Below are 22,962 nucleotides of genomic sequence, written 5' to 3' on the forward strand. Positions count from 1 at the left end.
GCTATGCGACGGAGTGCGCATGCTTGGGCGGAAGTACACATCGCGAGAATTATACACATTTGTTTCTTCGTACTGCCTATGCATAACGCACGATATCATTGTCAATGGCTGGCGTATCTGTGGTAGAAAACTTGATTAAATACTTCCTCAGAACTTTAACGACATTATTTTTCTCTCTTTTGCGAGATCATAGAACTACTACTTGTTGTACAACTAAGCATTTAATGACAGGTGCGCGAAATACCTCAGTTGAACGTTTGCGACCCTATTTCACTTTTCGAGTAATTGAATCTTGTTATATAAAACGGTAAGATATATTATAATAAATGAAATATTGTTTAACATTAAGTGTAGGTGTTTTATAAATTATAATATATGAAAATGCCATCAACTAGAAGTCACCGTGCCAACATAAATTGAAGCGAAAACGTTACAACAGGACAGGGCATCATAACTGTTTGACAGAATAGTCATTCAATACAAAGATATACATGTTCACACATGTACACACACTTTCATATTTTAATTAACGTTTTCTCTAGCGATTAGTGACTTAATACACATACAATTCCCGGATCTTAACGTGTTGTTTTATAAGTAAAGGTGAAATGGGTTGTTGACATATTTTACTGCACATAACTTAACTACAAAAACTACTTACTTTAGACTTAATTAGTCTCCGTTTTATTATCATAAAATGCAGTTAGTATCTCCCATTACTTCAAACAATCACTCAATAAAAATGAATATAATGATCATTTCAAACATTGCATTCAAAATGTGCACAGGGGTTCATGCACTCGGAACCCAACAGTAAAAATATACCTCGAATGTATCATTTTACAAAATTATTATGGAAACAGTGACTTCTTCGAATCCATAATTCACATTCTTATTACAAAAATAACTATAAATGAAAATACAACGCCGTTGAGTCTAGATTCCGTTTAAGCCATTAAAATATATAATGTTGTATCTTTTCTTGCTTTTAACCTATTTTGTGCAATGTTGTCTCAACTATGAATAACTTCTGACTCGTTTGATTGCAAGATTGTTTACACTTGTGACATAAAGTATGCAAATATTTAGCAATAAACATTTTCTATGTTCCTGTTGTTGACTTTCATATATAAGATTCTGGAGGTCTCACGTCTACCTCGATATCCAGCTGCAGAAATCATTCACTTGCAGTCGTAAAAGCAATTCATGAGTGACAAAACGACGAAAACATACATTGGTTTCGAGGTAAACATTACTGTAAAAAATCGAATTCCCAGCTTCGGTGATTGTATGCAAGGGCACCAGATTAACAATGTAAAACTACATGATTTCAAATTTCGCGCTTTGAACAGGTCATCATTTAACAGAATCTGTCATGTAGAATGTAGTATCTGTACGAGATTACACGCACGCACTCGGCCATATTTGTTTGGACTCAGGTGTTGAAAGCATCTGGTTACCGGTGTGTGGGTATTTACGTCTGCAGCCGATAATTGCAACGATGAAATCGTTGATACGAAGACAGTCAACGCACTTCTTGTGCATCCTATTAGCATGGGTACGTAAAAATTGCAACTGATTGATTGCACGCGAGCAATCTGCTCCTGTCGTTCTGTCAACAAACTCACCGTGGTGTGACATTCTTGTCTAAGCAGTTCCTATTTTAATTACTGGTTATAATGTTGCGAATGCAAGTTTTATTTTTACTGTAAGATAAGAGGTTTAGTTATCTAATTGGATAACCTTGCTTTCTTATCTAAAGCATGCGCTGGTGGGTGTTGGCAAAAGAGTGTTCATTTCCTCTTTGACGTGATCCCAAATTAAATACTGAATGTTTGCACTTTGAAGTTCACGGTTCTATATCAAGTATGTGGAATATGTCAGTCATAATTATAATGGTACCTTTAACACTTAATCCCATATAAGTAAACAACTGAGACTTTTTAGAAATGCAGCATGCCTATATTCCCTAATAATAATAGTGAGAAGAATATGATCAAGTTATCTATCGCCAAGATGTCTATTGTTTGGGAGCCAAAGCATCATTTATGTAGCGGGTATATATCCTGTATGTAATATGTATGCATGTGAAGATATGACTGTATATTTATATTCATATGTTTCAATGTCTTTTTTCATTTGTATCAACGTCATTTAACACAATTTGCCCTTCTCGTTCTCTGTTTTCCAAAACACCTGTTGACACTAAATGGAATATCAAACTTGAAAAAAGTGCCACATACATGTCAAAGAAAAGTAACTTTGAGTTATTTTTACATTCAGAGTTATCTGTAAGGATAGCACTTCAGCATGTTCAGTTTAGCCAATAAGTTGTCTGATTACTGGTCTACATGGTCTACTTGTCTGATATTTTAGTGTTGCTTTCAGAAAAGTTTATTCTTACCATACTAGCTATATCATGTATATGGAAACTTATTACCTGAGAAAGGCTGTCTGCGGGACAGGTACTTGATTGTAAGATAGCAGCTGGTCCATCACTCACAAATGTGTCATTGTGCCCTGACCATGTTGATCAATGCTGATTTGATTCAGCTACAATTACTGTTAGCTGACAAAAAAAGGCTGACTCAATCAGAACTGTGGTTATAACTAGTAATTCAGTTATTGTTTAGAAGAAATTCCCATGCTATTTGTTTATCTTCTTTGGACTTAAATTGGAGACATTTAGCATTAAAACCTTTCATGTTAAATACATCAAAGCAAGATATTTGTTTCAAATGTCTATGTTTGGAATAGCTGGTGTCTTCTTCAACATCAACAATAGGAGAATGATTAGTGTATCAGAGAGATAAGTGTAATAAGATGTGTGGTCTCATCCATGGCTAATATGATGGAAGCAGCTATTTAAACTGTCATACTTGCCTTAAGGCTAGGTAGGGGGTACTTGTAACACTGTATATGTTCTAATATGTTTATTGGGTTGGATGAGTTTTTGCTTTGAATGACCTTGTTTTCACTCAATTCCCTTTGTTATTATGTTCAATTAAAACCAAATAATCATATACATCGAACAATAGATTTAATGGTTTTGTAATATTTCAACATGCATTTTATTAGGTTCTAATATATCCTATTTACGGTTTAAATAAATATTGTTGTTCCAATTATATTTCATAACAGGGGACTAGTTCTAATTAAACCTCGCCTCCCGTTTGTCCATTGTCCATTGCCTATTACCAATCAGTGATATTTTAAATCTCAGGTTCAAGTTGTCCATTGCTAATCGCCGCCAAGTAGCTTGTGGCCTCCTTTGTTAAGTTTCCACCTTTGTTATCTTATTACTTTTGTTGTTTATACAAGAACATTTACATATATTTTCTCTGGTTCATAGCATTTATTCAGGGGCACGGGTGGCCCAGTTGTCTAAGGTGCCACTATTCGCTGTGCAGAGTTGGGTCCCTTGGGCACGCCAGAAACTTATGATCATGATGATTGTGGGTTCGAATCCCGGTTCTCCCAGATTATGTTTCTAGGTTCCAAAGTGGTAAACTTCTGAGACCTGCATCACTTCAGGCTTTCCTCCCATATCAAGCTGACATGCCGTGATATAACTGTAACACTGTGAAAGGTTGCGTTAAACACAACTCACTCACAGCATTTATTCACTTGAGTGATAAAGAAGTATGTATATTGTAACCTGAGGCCAAAAAAAAAGAGTTCCGGTTCAAAATAAAAACATACCCTGGTTCAAGGAAGAGAACTTATGGATGTCAACTTCTTTATTATGAGGAACACAACGTTTTGGAGTATATATACTTATTTGTGTAATATAAAATACTGTGCTGTGTGGCTGACTTTCAGGGCATCATTGTTTTCTGTCAGATATTGTAGGCAATCTGTTGCCTTCGTAATGATGATATATTGATTTAGTATTACGATTATGAAGTTTGTATTTTCTGCTTCAGTGGTAGCATAGCTTTTTAAGTACAGTCCATCTCCAGGGCTAGCATTTCAGTAAATCTACACTAACCCATGGACCCATCCCCATTGCTCCCACAGTCTCAAATTGCCCGCCCTTGATATTCATTAGCATCCTTTAGCCTGCTGAATTGTTTTCACACTTCTTATTTATTCACAAGAACCAGGGTGGCACTTAAGCTGGTGAGTTAGCCATATATTTATAAGGGAATGCTATGTTATTTATAACATGTATAAGGGAAAGGGTAAGGGAGGTAAGCCGTATTACCTAGAAACCAAAGCCACTGCTAGTTTTACTGGACATGAAGACATTTTTTCCATCAAAAGATTTTTGAGGGCTTTCATCATGTTCATTTGCGAGTCGGTCAGTTTTTCAATGGTGAATTTTCTCACAAACTTGATTGTAATCAATGAGACTGGAAAACCCAACATTGAGGCTGGTTTGTAACTCGCATTCTGATTGATACGTTTGACCTAGTAGCGTAGCCAATGAAATTGGCAAATGGAAATCAGGGGCAGGTAATTTGAGATTGCGAGTACCACAGGGATGTGTCCAGGTTTACAAAAATGCTAATATTTGATTTCAATGAGATTGTTAATAAAAACAGATCATGATGGTACATAATGTGTCACTGCTGGTACTTACAGACACTCGTACATATTCATGACCATACACTAAAACATGTCAGGTTTTCCTTTAGAGATGAAATGGGCTCCAAATCATGAAAAGCATTTCTAAGGATAGGTATATTTATTATCAGTTATCTATCACACTTTATTTGGTCCATATTTCAGCAGTCAATTTGATCACTGGCCCACATTTGGACAAATTTAGAATGAACACTGGTCCTTATAGATAAGCATGATAAGGCAGACCGGGGCTCATAAAGTTTTAATGTAGAATAAACGCAAAACTCTGGACAACAAAACTAATCCTGCTGATAATTTGTAAGATTTATTTGTGAATATTAATATCAAATGTTTGTGGTCATGATGGTATTCATTTTTGTTCAGTACAAGAGATTGGTTATAATATTGAATTCCATCTAACCCTTGGGGTGGGGTAGGTATGGCCAGATGGCCATCACTCTCTGTCGTAATGTCAGGAAGTGGCCACAAATTGTGAGTAGACAAGCGGCTTAGCCTCAAGGAAGTTATGTTAAGTATACATATTGAACTGTCTGTTTGGGTTTAATTAGTGCCCTTGGCATTAATTAACCTAGTCACTTGCCAAATGGTGGCACTTGAATTGTTGAATGAATAATTTAATCTAGACCAGTTTTCATTCTCAATTAATTTATGCTAACGTTATACTTATGACATCCACCAATATCATTTATCAATACAACAAAAATTCTTCTTAATTATTTTACTGTATCAGACTACTAATGAGTGGCATGTCACTTTTAAGGTTCAAACTTCGAATTTCTTTCACTTGTCCGAAGAAATCATCTTCCATATCTGTAAGATTTCGTGAAAGTGTTAGTCCACAAGAAAATGTCACTTGTCTACCCGAATATATTACCATTGGACATGCAGACTTGTTCAAATTTTGTAACATCCAGAGATGTTTTTAATAATTAAACACTGGATATTTACTTATTGTATTCTGACCAGTGATGATAAGGTGTTCCCAGGGATTCAGCAGGGTCTATATATTTTTGTTTGTGAGGACTTTCAGTAATTATGGTAATAATAGCACAAACTGGGGTCCCATGGTCACCCATGGTTACCAATCATTCCACAACTTCTAATATATTAGTATTTGTGAAGCCTTATGCTAATTATTTTTGAAGTTATCCTTGTTTGAATTATGTTTGTCATTAAGAGGTATTAACAACATCACATGGCTGTGATCATGGTGATAACAGAGCATTGTCAGCTGGTTATAGACATGATATAGTTGTGCAGGCTGTGATGATGAGGCTGGAGAGTTGATAGTCAGTTATTAGCACCAATACTATGGTCTTCTGATACTCAGCTGGTTGTCAGTTATGAATGATAATTGACTACTAACTACCATGACTGCTGTGACATACTGTCATAAATCTATGCTTGTAATTCAAGTACAAATATGTTAACAATTTGAATATGAGAATAACAAATTTCAGTCAATGTTATGCTATTAAAAAGAATGTTCCTTAAGATGTTGACAGGCCACCAAAATGTCTTCCTAGCATATTTTTCAGCTATGATTATGATACAGAGTCTTAAAATATCTTATAAAGTTGATAACATTATGAAACTGTCCTAATGCTATCTGTCTCTTGCAAAATATCAGCCAACATTTCTATTTTTTCAGAGGTCTTTTGGCATTGTATTTACGACTGGTTTTCCTTTGACATGTTAAGTTTATTTTGTTTGTATGAGTACAGTTTCAGTTTCAATGTTTTTCATGTATAATTTGAAACTTTTTCTCTTTATTGGCCCTCTTGGCTGTAAACTCATCATGTGAGAATTTTGTATTTTTTTCAATTCCAAATTATGAAATTGTTGACCCGACGTTTGTCATCAATTTGGGGACAAGTTCCAACCTTTGTGCATGTAGTTATGTTGGCGTGTGTATTTTCCAGCTGGTGAGTGTTGTCAAGACAGAGGTCCAGCCCCTCAACGACGGCAATGTCAATAGTATTTTAGGTGAGTAACCAAGGTAACATCATGTCAAGTGGCAACTTTCCTCAGCGATGTTCTGAAGTTGAGTTGCACTTAGCATGCTTCACTCTGTATTTATGTCACACATGCCAGCATTAAAAACTATCAGTTTTAGTCCACTTGTCCTTATAATGATAACATAAAGCAAAACCCTTGAAAAGGGCAAATTTCTTCTAGTCCTTGAGATACCTTAACCTTTGGGCAGTTAGAAATAAAATTGTAGGACTAGTGCCAATTTCTAATGGTGCTTGTTGCTCAATTGTCAGTAAGACCTAATTAATTGTTCAAAATATCATTAATATAATCTAACATTGGAATTAGCCTAGATGATGGTCTCTGCAAAAAACAGTTGGTTCTTTCAAACTAGGAACTCATTTTGTATTTTCTTCACAAATTTTCCTTTGAAAAAGTCCTTGGGTGGTAGTTGTCATGGTTGTAATATTTAAGTAAAATGTTAAGAATGTTTATATCTATGTGATTTGTCAGGAAAGAACATTACGTTAAGTTTTAATGACAAGTAAAAAATGACTTCTAAAAAATTAAGTGGTGTTCAACGTTTGCAACTTTTTGTTTTGGATAAGCGGGATACGTACACAATATGACTAATAAACCCAGCCTCAATTGAGCATGTTGAGATGCAAGAAGTAGGGTTTACTATCATGGTCCAGCAATGGTGTATCATTATTGAAGTAATAATATTCAGATCCTGTTCTAGTTGTTGTGAAAAACACTTTTTCCATCTGTTAATTGTGATATCAGTGGTATAAACCCTCAGTATATATATATATATATTATTTTTTTTTTTCAGGCACACATGAAATAGTGTTCGTGAATTTCTATGCTGACTGGTAAGTATAAGGAAGTAGTTACTGAATATTCTTGATGTCATTTCGAAATCATGTGGGTAAAATATTATGTTTCAGGTTGTAAAGTCTAAACACAGGATATGAAACATGGGTCAATTGTAATTTATTTGCTCAATATGGAACTGCCAACTGATTAACTATCAAATAATCTTATGTTTTTTGAGTACGGCTTGCAACATATGCAATATGCAATATGAATATAGCTGTAACCAATTGTTATGGCTTTCTAGAGATGCTGTGAGTTACATTGATAACATGACCAAAAATAGAGAAAGAGCCTTTAACAAATAACAATGCTAACTTTTACAGTGTTTAAATACAGTTAAAATACACCTGAATGTCTTTTTTAAATTTTAGGAAAATAAGAACAAGTTATTGATTTTCTCCTAGTTATGCCTGCCAAGGGCACTTTGTTAGAATCCTAGATTAATCTGTGCAAAAACTCTCTCGCCTTCATATTTTTATGAACATACTGATGCTTACTCTTCAATGATAGGTTATCCTTATTTTTAGCATTTGTTAAGGTGTGTTGCATATGCCAGCAAAATGAAGTTAATAAAATGACATTTTGGAATCCAATTTGCTGTCTCCATTGTGAAAATATGAGAGATATTTAAGAAGATACTGGCTCATTTGTCTGAATCCCATATTGTCTCGGGGACTGACATTGTATCCGGCTGATCAAGCTGTAGATGAATTCATTGTGAGATATTGAAGCAACAGGTGTTGACAACAACAGGTGTTTGGATTGAAATGAAGCTTTGAAGAGAATTGACGCTGAAAATCCTGTTGATAATACATTTATGCAGCTCATTTGACTGGAGACAGAATGATGTGTTATGGGCTGTTTAGCTTTCATCATGTTCTAAGCCTTCCAGGGTGTAGACAGGGAAAAGGGTGTGCATGTGTGAGATATATAGAATACTAAACGAGCTCCCGTGTAATACCAATTTTATGAAACGAGTGAATAGTTGTGCCATCTGAAATTGGTTTTACACGAGAGCGAGTTTAGTATTTCATTTATTACTTGCCATTTATAACGTTTTTAGAATTATACTGTTGAGTATGAATAGGCTGACACCTACACAATCCACGGCATAGTCCAATTGAGTTCAACAGAATAATACTTCAAACACGTCAAAAGTTGAAATGTATGAATTTAATACCAAACAACGGTCCACCTTTAGAATTCAGGCGTCCGTTCCACAAAATTATCGAAGGGCTAAGACTATCGCAACTCACATACTTTAACTTAGACTAACGACTGTTGTTGCGCTTCAATACGATCGCCATGTGGAACGGGCCTTGCACCTCAAAGTTTACAATCACGTCACAATACCCGATGACATAAATTGTGGAATTTTGTTGCAAGATCTATCGGCGAAACAATGCCATGTGACGTCAGCCTAGCAACAAGGTGGCTGGGGTCATCGAGTGTGCATAAGCTCCTCTCAGTGATCTATCAACTCCACACGCAATGTTGTTGAATAAGCCAAGGGATGTTGAGAGCTTTCAAGATTTGTTCGTGAAACTTGTTCCGAGAGTACATAAGCACTCGTTTTGTTATTACACAATGTGTAATACAGCTGTGTGTTTATTAAACGGGTGATCTCTTCACGGGCAAGTAATAAGATAAGTTGATTGGACTATTCTATTTCATTTCTTTTTTATTTATTTAATAAAAAATTTCTTACCTGATTGAACTCAGGCATTGCATATACATGAACTTGTGGGGGCTGAATTTTCTGCTGTTCCATTTGACATTGAAACTGTCATTGACAGCTATGAGTGAAAAATGATGTACAGTCAAGTCCCGTTAATCCGACATCGATGGTTGCATATGATTATGTTGGATTAACGAGTATGTCGGGTAAACGAAATTTAGTAGTATCAACGTTCATAATCGAAAATCGGACAACTACACGATAGATAAGGATTCAAACACGTAAAAAATTTTATAAAAAATATATTCATATTGTTATGTTAAATTGGCGGAATATGTTTTCTAATCATGCAACCTCTAAAGTTTAACACAAAACAACTCTTACGGACTGTATGACCGATGCAAAATACTTTAAAAAGCATACTTTGAAACTGGTACCCAAAGCTCAAGAAAGCTGCTTTCTAAGTGGCTAACGTCGACTTCCTGTTGGTCATTTCATTGGTAGGTCATAGTTCGCGAAAGGTTGTTCTGACGTGACCACCTGTGATGGGATGTCCTCGGCGATAGCGAGAACTTGTATCTGATCTTAATAAGATTGAGGTAATCTAAGCATGTGAATTATCCTGTTTTCTTTATTTAAAGCATTAATTGTTTATTGTTAAACAACTTTATCTCTGCAGCTGTTGTAATATGCAGCTACCAGCCGATTCGTCTCGCATCAAAACATGGGCTGTGTACTCGCGGGCAGATGACCACGGAGTACGCTGATCACTGTGTCGGATTAACGAGACTGATTAATGAGTGATTTCAGTAATTCGTTGCAAATTAGGTGTGTCGGAGTCGGAGTGCGAGACTGTCGGATTAACGGGTCTAAATAGCACTGATTTAATCGGTTCCCATAATTAGTGTCAGATAAAGCCAATGTCGGATTAACGAGTGTTGGATTAACGAGAGTTGACTGTATCTATGAATTGGGTCATTTCAACATTAAAAGAAACGCAAACCATGCAGATGTGACAGTCTGTGTCGAGTGAAAGCTGTGAATTTTGCAATTGAACACAGGTGTACAACTACTAACATTTACAGGATACAGCTCGGGATCAATATCTGGTGACTAGTTGAAATCGAGTGGCTGGATATTATCATGATTATATGCTTGTAAACAGCTGGTAATCTGACACACCCGCTTGGATCCAGCTATGACTACCCTGTGTGAAAGACATTTATGTGATGATTTGTTTTTGCTACAAGAATACTTTCTAATATAGTTTCTTATTAAATTCAGTAATATTAGTGTGGAGAATGGCTTTGAATTGATGAAGGCTTCAGTCTATAACCATTGATCACTGACTGTCACCTTTTGAAGACTTCTGGATGTAGTAATTTAAGAAATATCAACAGTATGTCCTGCAAATTTGATATGCCATCTATTTTTATCATTTGAATCAAGCTACCCTAAATCTTTCACATGGCAAGGATCCCTAGACTGTCTTGTCTGCGCCAAACACGAACCCTTGAGGTTCATCAATATACTCAGTGGTAGACATACGAAATGTCTAACTTATCTCTAATATTATTTCAAAACAGAAAATACATGGATAAATAAATCTCACCATTTATTATATTTGTGTAATCTTATGAACACAAATGGCTTGAGCAGGAAAAGAAAATGTAATACAGTAACTTCAAAGTAACTTGCTGTACTGATTTATTGGGGAAAGCATGATTACATAAATGTAGATGATGGAAGGATATGCACTAGTGGTGTAACGATACGGCGATACAGTATTGTATCCCAATATACAGCCCACATTACGATGCATCGATTTGGAAAGCATGTATCGCGATACATACAATATTTTCATAACACAGTTTTACTTACCGTATTTTCTTGAGTATAGTGCACACCTTTTCCCCTAAAAAACACAGCTGTGTAGAAGGGTGCGCATTATACATGAATTAATGAGTTTTGATGTTTTTCCCCATGGAAAGACATTACCGTGAGCATGTAACACCGGAAAAACCATGTCAACAAATCCATACTGAAGTTCGCAAATTATTCATGTAATTACACTGTCTGGCTCTAAAAAGTGTTCTCGGTATATCTGGACTTATGTTTGTAACTTATTTCATTAATTTTATTCAAAATTCCTTTTAATATTGTTTTAATTAATTTCGGCGAAATCGTATGTGAAGCGACCGGGAGATCGCACAACTCACCGTTATTAACAGCAACCACGGTCAGATTACCGCTATTGACGCCTTGAAACGAACTTTAGTTGACAGAGAATGGATACATATATCATAAATGCCATACTTTGACTCGTTAAAAGTCATATTTGTTTTTGTTGGACGATTCTATGTCAACACGTAATTCTCGCGATCACTCGATCACATGCACAGGAGCCTTGACGGTGACTAGTCAGACTGGTTCCATGTAAAACATAATACCCGGGAATAGCGATCAGCTGCTTCGCTTAGGGTTATTATTATTTTAAATATGATTAGTAAAAGCTGCATCTAAATTAACAAGATATTGGAATATATTATTCCTGATAAAAAAATAGTTTCTGATACAACTTTTGCCGATCCTTGGATTAAAATCCTGTAAAGTTTTATCATTGGGTGTGTCTTGACCGAATCACCGGTAGATTCTGAGAAAACGTGTGTACAGCTGATTTCTGGCTTAGTTTTACTTGAAAATACACGAGGTAATCTTAATTCCTGGATATAAAACAATGCCTAGCTGAACAAAAAATACAATTTAAACGGTAAATCAACATGTCTGGTAATTTTTTATCTCAGATTTCGAATTTGTATACTGACGAAGTTTCTCATCACCCCGTTCATTTGCCAGACTTCGCTGAAGGGGTACGTTGTAATTTTTTTCTGGGCATAATATTCAAATTTCTTTTTTTCCAATATATTGAACCCGCTAAAGGGGGATGCGCATTATATATTGGTGCGCACTATACTCAAGAAAATACAGTACTTTTAAACATGAAATAGGTTTAACAGTTTCAAAGCTAGTTTGTTGTTTCAGTAAAACATACTGTATTGCTGACAATTTGCTATAACAGTAAATAAACACCTTATATCTTCTTCAACTGTACTTGTCACATCTTTTAGAGAGCAGAAAGACATCAACTTGGCTTGGCTTGTACCAGTCAACACTGTATCGTGATACGTATCGTATCGCGACCCCTGTATCGCGATACATTTCGTATCGCGACCCTCCCGTATCGTTACACCTCAAATATGCACCAGCTTGGTCAGATGATTAGAGAATCAATAATGTCCTCTTTGTCCTCAATAATGTACTATTTTAAAATCAATTTGTCATGTTGATACCTTATAGATTGGAGTTCGGCCAGAATTAATGAATTTGTATTGAGTAATAATGACATTGAGTAATATTGTACATTTGCAGGTGCCGATTCAGTCAGATGTTGACACCTGTGTTTGAAGAAGCATCCAACAAAGTGAGGGAAGCTTTCCCTGTAAGTTGCCCTTCAAAGTCTGCGTAACATATCAGCCCTCATGTAGCAACACTAATTTTAACATTGGCGCCCTTATTTTAATTTAGCTCCCCAATTATGTTCATACTTCCACAGCGCTCTGGCATGTAAACACTGCAATATCACAAACTGTGTTTGTAATAAATTCTTTTCAAATACAAGTCGTAATATTGCAAGCACATTTTTCATCTAAAGTCTAGTTTCATATGATGTGCATCCAAAGAAAAGCATTTGTTTAGTAAGTTCCGTACATACTGCATAGAATGCACTACTTGAGTTGTTTTTATATAGTGGTGGGGTAGTGGGGTAGCCCAGTGGTTAAAGTGTTCGCTTGTTGTGCCGAAGACCGGGTTTGATTACTCACATGGGTACAATGTATGAAGCCCACCTCTGCTGCCCCACGCCATGATATTGCTAAAATAAAAGTGGCATAAAACAATACTCACTTACACCATCAATCTTACCTCCAAGTCAAGTCCCGTGAAGATCCGGAGTAGAATAGGTCTTCAGCAACCCATGCTTGCCAAAAAAGGCGACTATGCTTGTCGTAAGAGGCGACTAACGGGATCGGGTGGTCAGGCTCGCTGGCCTGGTTGATGCATGTCATCGTATCCCAATTGCGTGGATCGATACTCATGATGTCAATCACTGGATTGTCTGGTCCAGACTCGATTACTTACAGACCGTCGTCATATTGCTGGAATATTGGTGAGTGTTACTTAAACAAACGAACCTCCAAGTCACATTGTTGAGATCTGATTGATCCAGGTGATTTTGATAAAAAAATACGGTGAGGGAAATATGTTTGTGTTGGAAAATCGGTCCCTTATACCCTGCCACTAATAAAACAGGCTGCTTGTGGATTTCTGAGCAGGATAGATCTCTTGCACCCTGCTATAAAGTGAAAAGCCTCACATTATTCATGAAACAGGTTAACCTCTGCTCAAGCAAACAACTGATTTCTATCGATTTTCAATTTGTATTAATTCTTTAACATGATGGCAGATTAAAACTTGTTGACTAGATAAATTCATGTTACACAATGTGTGCACACTTTTAAAAAAAAATTTGTTTTTACCTCTGTAATACCAAATTATATTGAAGTAAATTCTTATAATAAATTTGTCAGCAATAATAACTTTACACGCTGCTTATTTAATAAACAATATAAAAACAGTAGACAAAAAAACAGTGTCATTGAATAATTGATGTACAGAAATATCAACACTTCTAGCTTAAATCTATTATCCACCTGTATACACTATTACACCATTTATTAACTGAGCTGTGTGCACTGAGATATCAACAAGTGTGAAATTGACTTAACTGAAGTTTGGCATGGAATATATTATGTATATGTTCATTATTCTCAATTAAGGATGAAAGTTTAGCAATCTTTGTTATAACTTTAAAAACTAATGATAAACTGAAAAATTATTTGGGGGTTATAGCAAGAAATCTCTAGAACACTGGAAATAAATTGATGGATTGCTCTTACACTCAATGTTACAAACATTTCTAAGAGATTTTCATGATCACTTTGAAAGGATAGAGTGTTTCTGATCTAATTCTCTAAGTCCTTCCTGCTTGTATCAAATTATTATAATAACACCTACTTCCTTGTTAGGTTAGCACATATGTCATGACGGATGGCCAGAGCTGCAGATAACTTTTTGAGCAATTGAGTTTTTACTCAAGGGTTTCTATCTTAATTGGGTAACCAATATTTTTTCACTGATCTAATCATCACTGTATTAGGTTTTTCCCAAAATTAGTGGACATTTGAAGATTTAAAAAAAAATGAAATAATGTTTTAGATGTATATAACTGTTCTAAATAAATAGGCTTGACTTAAAAAGTAAATCAGCTCGTAATTGTGTTTCAGAAATTAGCTCTTTTGTATGCATGCTGAAAAAGCTTCATTGGGTATTTATGCATGCTGTTTTGATACATTTAAGTTTTTCATATAATGCATGCGCTTCTGTACGCAAGGTAATTGAAAGTAATTTGTTGTTTTTTTAGGGGGGTATTTTATTTATTTTTGTAGCTCTGGATGGCATTGCTAAATTAAATATACACCTTTGATAAGTTTTCATAATTTCATAGTTTTGACTTGATGAATAGTGTGGGATTTTAAGTTTGACATTTCCAGTTGTCCAAAAAGGAACCTTATCCTGCCTTGTTTTTTTTGTTTCTTCTCTTTTCAGTGATAAACCTAGGGTTTTAATAGGTTGGCCCTAGGGCACATAAACCTTTAGAATTGTGGGCCTTTTCATGAATATTGTCGGGCTAGTTGTAGATGTGACGTGGATCGATGCTCATGATATTAATCACTGGATTGTCTGGTCTAGACTCGATTATTTACAGACCGCCATCATATAGCTGGAATATTGCTGAGTGCGGCGTTAAACAACAAACCAACCAACCAAATCATAAATCACAGTTTTCCTATGAGGAGTGTTGTCTCCTTGTGAGCCAGATGTAACCCTTGAAATGAACAGAATCCCAAATATGTATGGAATTTTCATTTTCAGATGCCTGGCAGAGTTGTTTTTGGAAAAGTAGACTGTGATCGAGAAAGTGAGTGCAGCATTTGTTGTTACTAAACAAGTTCAATGGATGCCCTGAATAGGTCTCCATTTGTGCCTGTTTGTATTAAGGGTCTCATAAAAGTCGGGTTACAATGTGTGACATGGCTGATTGGTGTACCCATGTTTAATTTAGTTGAAACGAACCATGCCGAGGATGTGATTAAGTGGTTACTGGCTGAACAATAGACCTTGCTAGTCATCAACCATCATTTTGGCACCTGTATTTTCACAATTATTTTCCATTTCCAAACTTTCGTTGCGTGATGGTGTGTGTTTTTTTAATGGAAAATAATTCTGAAAAACCAGGTGCCAAAACAATTGTTGATGGACTATAGTGGTGAATTAGTACATGTAGGGCTGTAACATTTCAATGATGCATTACAAGTTCACACCTGACGATACAATACATAGGCATTCATGCAGGTTAAACACGATCTGGTTGGTAGCAACCTCTTGTCAGCTGGGCCGCATTGAACATGGAGAACATCACACATGGAATTTGGAGAACTTTACACATGGGACATGGAGAATCTCACAAAAAGGATGTACAAATTGCGAAATGTGATAAATATCATAGTATGACTGACTCAAGTACCATGATATGCGTTGATACATGATATGTGTTGTTTCTATGCACATGCTTGGAAAAGTGTTTGATCCTGTTCAAATAATCAGACTTTTTCTATCTGTATTATTATTATGGTTTTCGTTGTTTTTCAGCATATAATGTTTTGTTTTGTGTTTGTTTTCAGCCAATATTGCTCAAACATATAGAATCAACAAATATCCCACTTTAAAACTTTTCCGGAATGGTGAAGTTGTGAAGAAAGAATATAGGGGTCAAAGGTCAGCCGACTCCCTAGCTCAGTTCATCAAGGATCAGTTGACCGACCCTGCGGAGGAGCACACAGATGCAGAGTCCTTGGAGGAACTAAATGTGAGTACACCTCAGCACTGGAGGAGCTTACTCTAGTGATGTCATCGTATATCAATGTTGTAAATTATAAAAGGGGCTGATCCAGTTTTAATATTCTACACTGACGACCGACTTGAAAGTATTTACATAATTTGGTGAATGCTTTGTGTAGAATGTACCACAAAGTTATTTCTTTGTGGGGTTATCAAAAGCATTCCCAGTATCCTTTAGTGAAAACGTAAATGTATAAATGTGTTTCTAATGCATATGGAGAATCACTCATTTTTATGTAACATTTTGTGCAGTTGGAAAATTTGTGAAATATGCATTTTATTTGCCTAGATGTTCGATTCAGGAACATATTATAATCAGTATATTGATATATCATGATACTTTTGAGTAATTTCTCCATCGGTGACATCCCCAGCTAAATGTAAGTATACCAGTGTAATAATGATGTGAATGCTCTGTTTCAGAACAAAAAGAGGCATGTTGTGGGATATTTCCAAGCTAAGAACTCTGATACATACAAGACATTTGCCAGAGTTGCAAGTTCCTTCAGAGATGATTGCAAATTTCATGCTCTGTTTGGGTAAGTCAATGAAGAAATAGGTGTTAAAATATTGATAGGCCTTTATGTCATGTTTGGTTGAACTTTCATTTAGTAAAGATAATACAGATGTTGTATCACAATGGGTGCATGTTGTTAGTTATATCTGGGTGAAGACATCTTAACCCCAAAGTCTGGTGAAGGGTAAGGTTCCTTACTCTGGTGAAGGGTGGAGCTCTGTGGCCTGGTGAAAGGTGGGGCACCACGGTCTGAAGTGGGGTGGGGCTCCATGGCCTGTTGAAGGTGGGGTTTCATGGTCTTGTGAAAGGTTGGGCTTCCTGGTCTGGTGAAGGGTGTGGGGCTCCATGATCTGGTGAAGGATAGGGGGCTCCATGGTCTGGTGAAGGATGGGGCTCCATGGCCCTTGTGAAGGGTGGGGCGCCATGGCCTGGTGAAGGGTGGGGCTCCATGGTCTGGTGAAGGGTGGTGTGCTCCATGGCCTGTTGAAGGTGGGGCTCCATGATTTGGTGGGGATGGGGGGCTCCATGGTCGGGTGAAGGATGGGGGGCTCCATGGTCGGGTGAAGGGTGGGGCTCCATGGCCTGGTGAAGGGTGGGGCTCCATGGCCTGGTGAAGGGTGGGGCTCCATGGCTCTTGTTGCTCTTCAGGCATTATAAGTTCCCTGTGACACACTATTTAGGGAAAATATGTATCACTCTGTTGATCATTAAACTTGAGTGAGCAGACAAGTAAGAAATGGTTCATGTGATTGTTGCAGACCAGCATCAGAGGCTGAGAGGACAGCTGGAGACCGTGTTGTGTTCAGACCACCTGGCGTGAGTATTTTGAAAAACCTTTTTTGTGAAATGCCAACACAAACGGGTGCAAGTAACCAAGTTGATACTATATAAGTCTTTAATTGTCTTTAAATATAGGATGACCAGTAGGTACATTCCCGTCTAGTGACGCCCATTCAGTGTTGCCCTCTAGCTGAAATAGTGTGTACAAAATATTATTATGTACAATTTCACATCGTGCTCATTCATCATTTATTCAATGTCTACAAATAATTACAGGCTTTGAAGAAGATAGATGAATTGTTTTTTTCACTGCAACAGTTTCCCAGAAATGTATCCAATTAGTTTGCTACCCACACACAGCTGACAAGTTTAAAATTTAGCTATTACCATGGTAATAATACATTTAATTTACGGACAGCAGACGAAATCCAATGTCAAAATACAACCAATATAGGGACTTTCAAATTGATGCTCAGTTAGGCTATAAACCTCCAACACGTCTACCTCTGTCCTCGACCCCTAGACACCTCCTCCTGCCTCCATTCCCAAGAAGACCAAATCGCCATCCTTAAAATGTTTTAGGTCAAACTGGCAATCCGTTGTGAGGAATGTTTGAATTTGCTTATGATGTGGTAATTGCAACTTGTGTAGTCACAGTAAAGGTGTGCATGATCAATAAATAGTGTGAGCTGGTCAGGCACAAAATACCTATTTTGTTGGCACAGAAAAGTGTCCCCATGTTTTCTAACCAACTGTTTTCTTGTCCCCTTAGACTGGCAAACAGGACATGATGTTCATGGGCAGCCTGACCGATTTTGAGAATCTGCGAGTGTGGATTCAGGACAAGTGTGTGCCCCTTGTCAGGGAGATTACTTTTGAAAATGCAGAGGTATGTAATTTTTCAGCTGTGCCATGGTGCTGACATAGTCGGATAAATGTGATATCACTTTGATCATGGGAAATTGAGTTTAGAATTTTGGACTGTGGGGACTCTGGTAAAAATATAGATCTCAAACAACCTATGCCAAATGTAAGAAGCAGCTATCGATCAGTTGGTCTGACTTGGTTAATGGCATGTCACATAGCTGGAAATATTGCCGTGTGCGGTGTTTAGTCAAAAAAGTTAAAAAGAATTTTGTCAGATTGTGATGCTATTTTTCTGTTGTATATGTTACAACTCCTTAGTTATTTTAAGCTCTAGATTTCTTTCATTAAATCAACTTTCATTCATTAACTTCTGACCGCCTCCATGGTCTTGTGGTAGAGCGTCCACCCGGAGAGCGGATGGTCCAGGGTTGGATTCTTGTCCGTGTCATATCCTGCCTGGCGCTCGGCACCAAAGGGCTAAAACAAGGACTGGTCTGCTCTCAGTCAGTTTATGATGTCTGAGTCGGGTATTAAACAGTGGTATGCATGGTATCTCACTGGGCTAGTACTATAAAATCGGTATTAGTCCGGAACAGTACAAGCAGCCACATACACACACATGCATGCACATCGCTATATAAGTACAATATTCTTTGATGCGACGTTAGACCAAAATCCACCTCCCCTCATTAAGTTGTTGCCCATATAGTTTGCTTTTTATGATGACAGTGTTATTTTATTAATATGTATGATTTGCTTTGTCAGGAATTGACAGAAGAGGGTTTGCCGTTCCTGATATTGTTTCACAACCCTGACGACCATGCCGTGGTTGAAAAGTTTAATCATGAAGTTTCTACACAGCTATTGCATGAGAAAGGTTAATATCTACATGGTTGCTTATCTGATTTCAGATGGCATTACTTTGAAGTTACAAAACTTAAATTAAAAGTCCAAAAGCATGAAGAGTCACAAGTGATTGCAATCACCTATAATATATTTATATATGTATGTATGTCATGAAAACATTCTTAAAATGTATTCAGTATTTGTTTGCTTATGGAGATGGTATGAATTCAATATTTGTTACTGTGTTTGTTTACAGCAATCACACAAAGACATTGTTTTGTTTTCCAGCAAATGTTAATTTCCTGACTGCTGATGGGAGTAAATTCACCCACCCTCTCCACCATATTGGCAAGACTCTGAGTGACCTGCCTGTCCTCGCCATTGACAGTTTCAGGCACATGTACATCTTCCCCCATGATGTAAAGAAGGATTTAGAGTATGTACACCCACCAATTCCAAATTCCACTGATTTCAAATACATGTCAAATATGTGACTGTACTTCCCCCCCCAGCGGTGATGCTTGGCGACTTCATGGATCAGGTGGTCAGCCTAAGGTGCTTTGGTCCATTGTGTGTCATGTTACACCAATGACATGGGATCTTGCCGATAATTTCACTCACTTGATTGTCTGATCCAGACTTGATTATTTACAGGCTGCCATGTTACAGCTGAATTATTGCTAAGTGTGGCATTAAACATCAATCACTATGGAGCATCTCAAATACCACCTTCCCAAGGCAAGAGCATCTATTAGCCTTTTTTTTTTTTTTTTTTAATTTTTTTTTTTTTATATCAAAGTCATGTTTCCCCTTTCCTGTGCTACATATGATTGGACTATCGCATATATCGATAGAGAACGTTTCACAAAATCAACACCCACGACTGTACCCGTTTGTATGGAAGTGATCTACTGCTGCCTCTCTTTGTTGACACGAATATGTCTTTTTCATTTTTTAAACCCCCAACAATTGCCTATGTTTTTGTGTCACTGATGAAATTTCGAATGTTTTCGTTATCTCATCGACCATGTTGTCACCTATGGTAGTCGCCATCTTTGTGATGCTATATGAGATAAGAACAGCAATCTGATTAGATATTGCGTTTTCATTACAAGGGGCACAACTCGATCTACGCGAGGTGGCGCCAGGGTTGAGCAAGGAAAAGTGGCCTTGATGTGGCAAGCATAGAAAGTAGTCTTTGATATAGGCTAGTGGACACGCTTGTCTCAGGAAGATGCTCAAATACATTCTACATGATCATGATAGGCATGAGTCTTAGTCATTGAATGAACTGTTGGATGATCATTGGTTGATCATTGTTGATAGTGAAAACAATGCATGAGATAAAGACATTACTCAGGATGTAATGTAGCTTGTCTTTTGCTCCAGGGTTGGGTTTCCTGGAAAGAATAGGCCCAGTGTGTCTGTTGTTGAATATATACTGAATATTGACTGGTAAAATATGTGTACTGGTAAATGCAAACTATTAATCGCTGGTCGAAATGACATTCTCTCTCTCTCTCTGCACTGATGGTTGTCAGTTGTTAAAATAAGGTTCTATTTTCTGTGTAGTCTTGAAATACCTTTTTGTTTTACAGTAAGCCAGGCATACTTAAAAAGTTCATTGAGGATCTTCATTCCGGGAAACTTCACAGAGAGTTCCATCATGGGCCTGATCCCACAGAGGCTACACCAGCACAGATCGCTAATGTAAGTATATGTGGGAGTTGTCTCCCCTGCCAGCCTTATTTGACATTGTTCAACAATGACAGATGATCCTACAAAGATACTTGTGCTAAAGATATGTTGTCACTTGACCAAATCTGAAAATTGGACATGCATTTATCATTCCCATCCGTCCATCTGTTTTCTATACAGATCAGACAAATGGTGAACTGGTGCCTATTGATGATTTGGGATTAAAATAAAATAAAATAGCACTCAGCAATATTCCAGCTGTATGATGGCGGTCTGAAAAATAATTGATTCTGGACCAGACAATCCAGTGATCGACATCATGAGCATCAATTCACGCAATTGGGATACGATGACATGTATCAACCAAGTCAGGGAACCTGACCACCCGATCCCGTTAGTCACCTATTACAAAAAGCATAGTCGCCTTTTACGGCAAGCATGGGTAGGTGAAGACCTATTCTACCCAGGATCTTCACGGGTCTGGTGTACAGAGTGACTTCTATTTTCATGCCATTACTAAATTGTTACTGTTTTGTTTGCAGGAGCAGCCTGGAGATGCAAAACATGTACCAAAGGATACAGTTAGTGGTGGAACGCCACCGCTTAAAAAACCAACATCGCCCCCGGAGTCAACATTTAGAAAGCTTGCACCCTCAAGCAACAGATATACTATACTCAAGGATGAGCTATAGATCATAAAAATCTCATTGAAAATGAAAAGCTGATTTTATATGTCTGTATGAAAGTGGAGTGAACCTGTTTGGGTGTATATATTCTTCTGAATGTGTATGTACGAATTGGGGATTCATATTTAATGATTTATGTGTCCCTCTCTACAGGGTTCACTGTGTTTCTGTTTATCATGTTGATGTAATTCTCTCAGAAAGTTGGAAACAATCAGATCCTGCTGTCAACTCCAGATATAAGGAACTCAAAGGGACCTTAGTAAGGGGTGTCTGGGTAACCTAAAGGTTAAAGTGTTTACCTCATGTTTGTCGAACACTCATTTACTTGAGTTTGGTTAAAAGAAAATGGTCTTGGTTCTCAGCACCACCCACATCATCAAAATGTCCAAGGTAGTCTAATACTGTATTCCAGTATTTTACTTTTCAAGGAATACATTTTTGTAGGGAGGCCCTTTCCCAGGTTGATTGTACACAACTGTTTATTTGGTTATATAAAAGTTTGAACAACCAAAAGAAGAAAAAAGAGACACCGTCCACCCACACTATATGTCAAAAAACCATTGCTTGAGAACCAACTCTTTTATTTTGTTAGGCGTTATTGTCATGATTTTTCATTTTTCTTGTCTGGAGTTGACTGTAGTTGGATACAATACATAAACACAACCAGGTCTTAGCAGCTGTAAGCGCTAGATTGTAGAGGAGGAATAGTTTCCTCCCACAGAGCTGGCTACACACTGAACAGTCCCATTAGCTCCCTTCACTGCTGTGGTAGGAACTTATTAGAAACAAATATGGTATTTCACTCATATTATTTTGTAATTGAATCTTCATTAGTCCTTGATTTCACCAGTTCATGAGTCTCGGTAATTATTATTTATTTCATCATAAATATATGCGTTATTTGAAGTCAATTAAAAGGTTAAGTCTAAATAGAGCAAGTATGCATCAATAGCAAACAATAGCCTGAAATCCAAAATAATTGTATTATTTATCTCTGTTGTCAAATTCTGACTACTGAATATTCTGAATACTTCAATTCTCTCTTCCTGTCATTCATATTTCAGTTTTATGGATTGATTTTGACCTGAAGTTGTGAAGGATACATTTCGTTGTGATGATGTGGATTATGAATTGTAATGTGTATTGTTTTACTTCTTGTTGCATGAACAGTTAACCAGGAGAGACACTGTTGCTGCTGTTTTAGCTCTTGTGTTGCAGTTGAAATTTGTTACTGTATTCAGTTGTGCATTGAACAGTTCAGAATTAGTCAATGAGACCGTGTGCCATTGTTAAATGTTTCATTGGTGATTTTGTGGAAAGTGAAGTATTCGAGAACTTGCTTTCATTCTCATCAGCGAAACATCCTACAG

General features: G+C 37.0%; 1 protein-coding gene across 1 annotated transcript; it reads left to right on the forward strand.

Moving 5' to 3' along the window:
* The first annotated feature begins 1,420 nt into the window (after positions 1–1,420).
* LOC139465656 (endoplasmic reticulum resident protein 44-like) lies at positions 1,421–22,591 on the forward strand. Its single transcript, XM_071247392.1, has 13 exons — positions 1,421–1,558; positions 6,513–6,576; positions 7,400–7,439; positions 12,551–12,620; positions 15,173–15,218; positions 15,982–16,166; positions 16,622–16,737; positions 17,474–17,531; positions 18,268–18,384; positions 19,128–19,239; positions 19,497–19,644; positions 20,807–20,918; positions 21,449–22,591. Exons 1-13 carry the CDS (start codon positions 1,502–1,504, stop codon positions 21,596–21,598), a joined length of 1,275 nt encoding a protein of 424 aa, XP_071103493.1. The 5' UTR covers positions 1,421–1,501; the 3' UTR covers positions 21,599–22,591.
* Positions 22,592–22,962: the final 371 nt, after the last annotated feature.

The sequence above is a fragment of the Haliotis cracherodii genome, unplaced genomic scaffold (genome assembly GCF_022045235.1).
Source record: "Haliotis cracherodii isolate W230 unplaced genomic scaffold, xgHalCrac1.p SCAF_18, whole genome shotgun sequence".
Lineage (NCBI taxonomy): Eukaryota > Metazoa > Mollusca > Gastropoda > Lepetellida > Haliotidae > Haliotis > Haliotis cracherodii.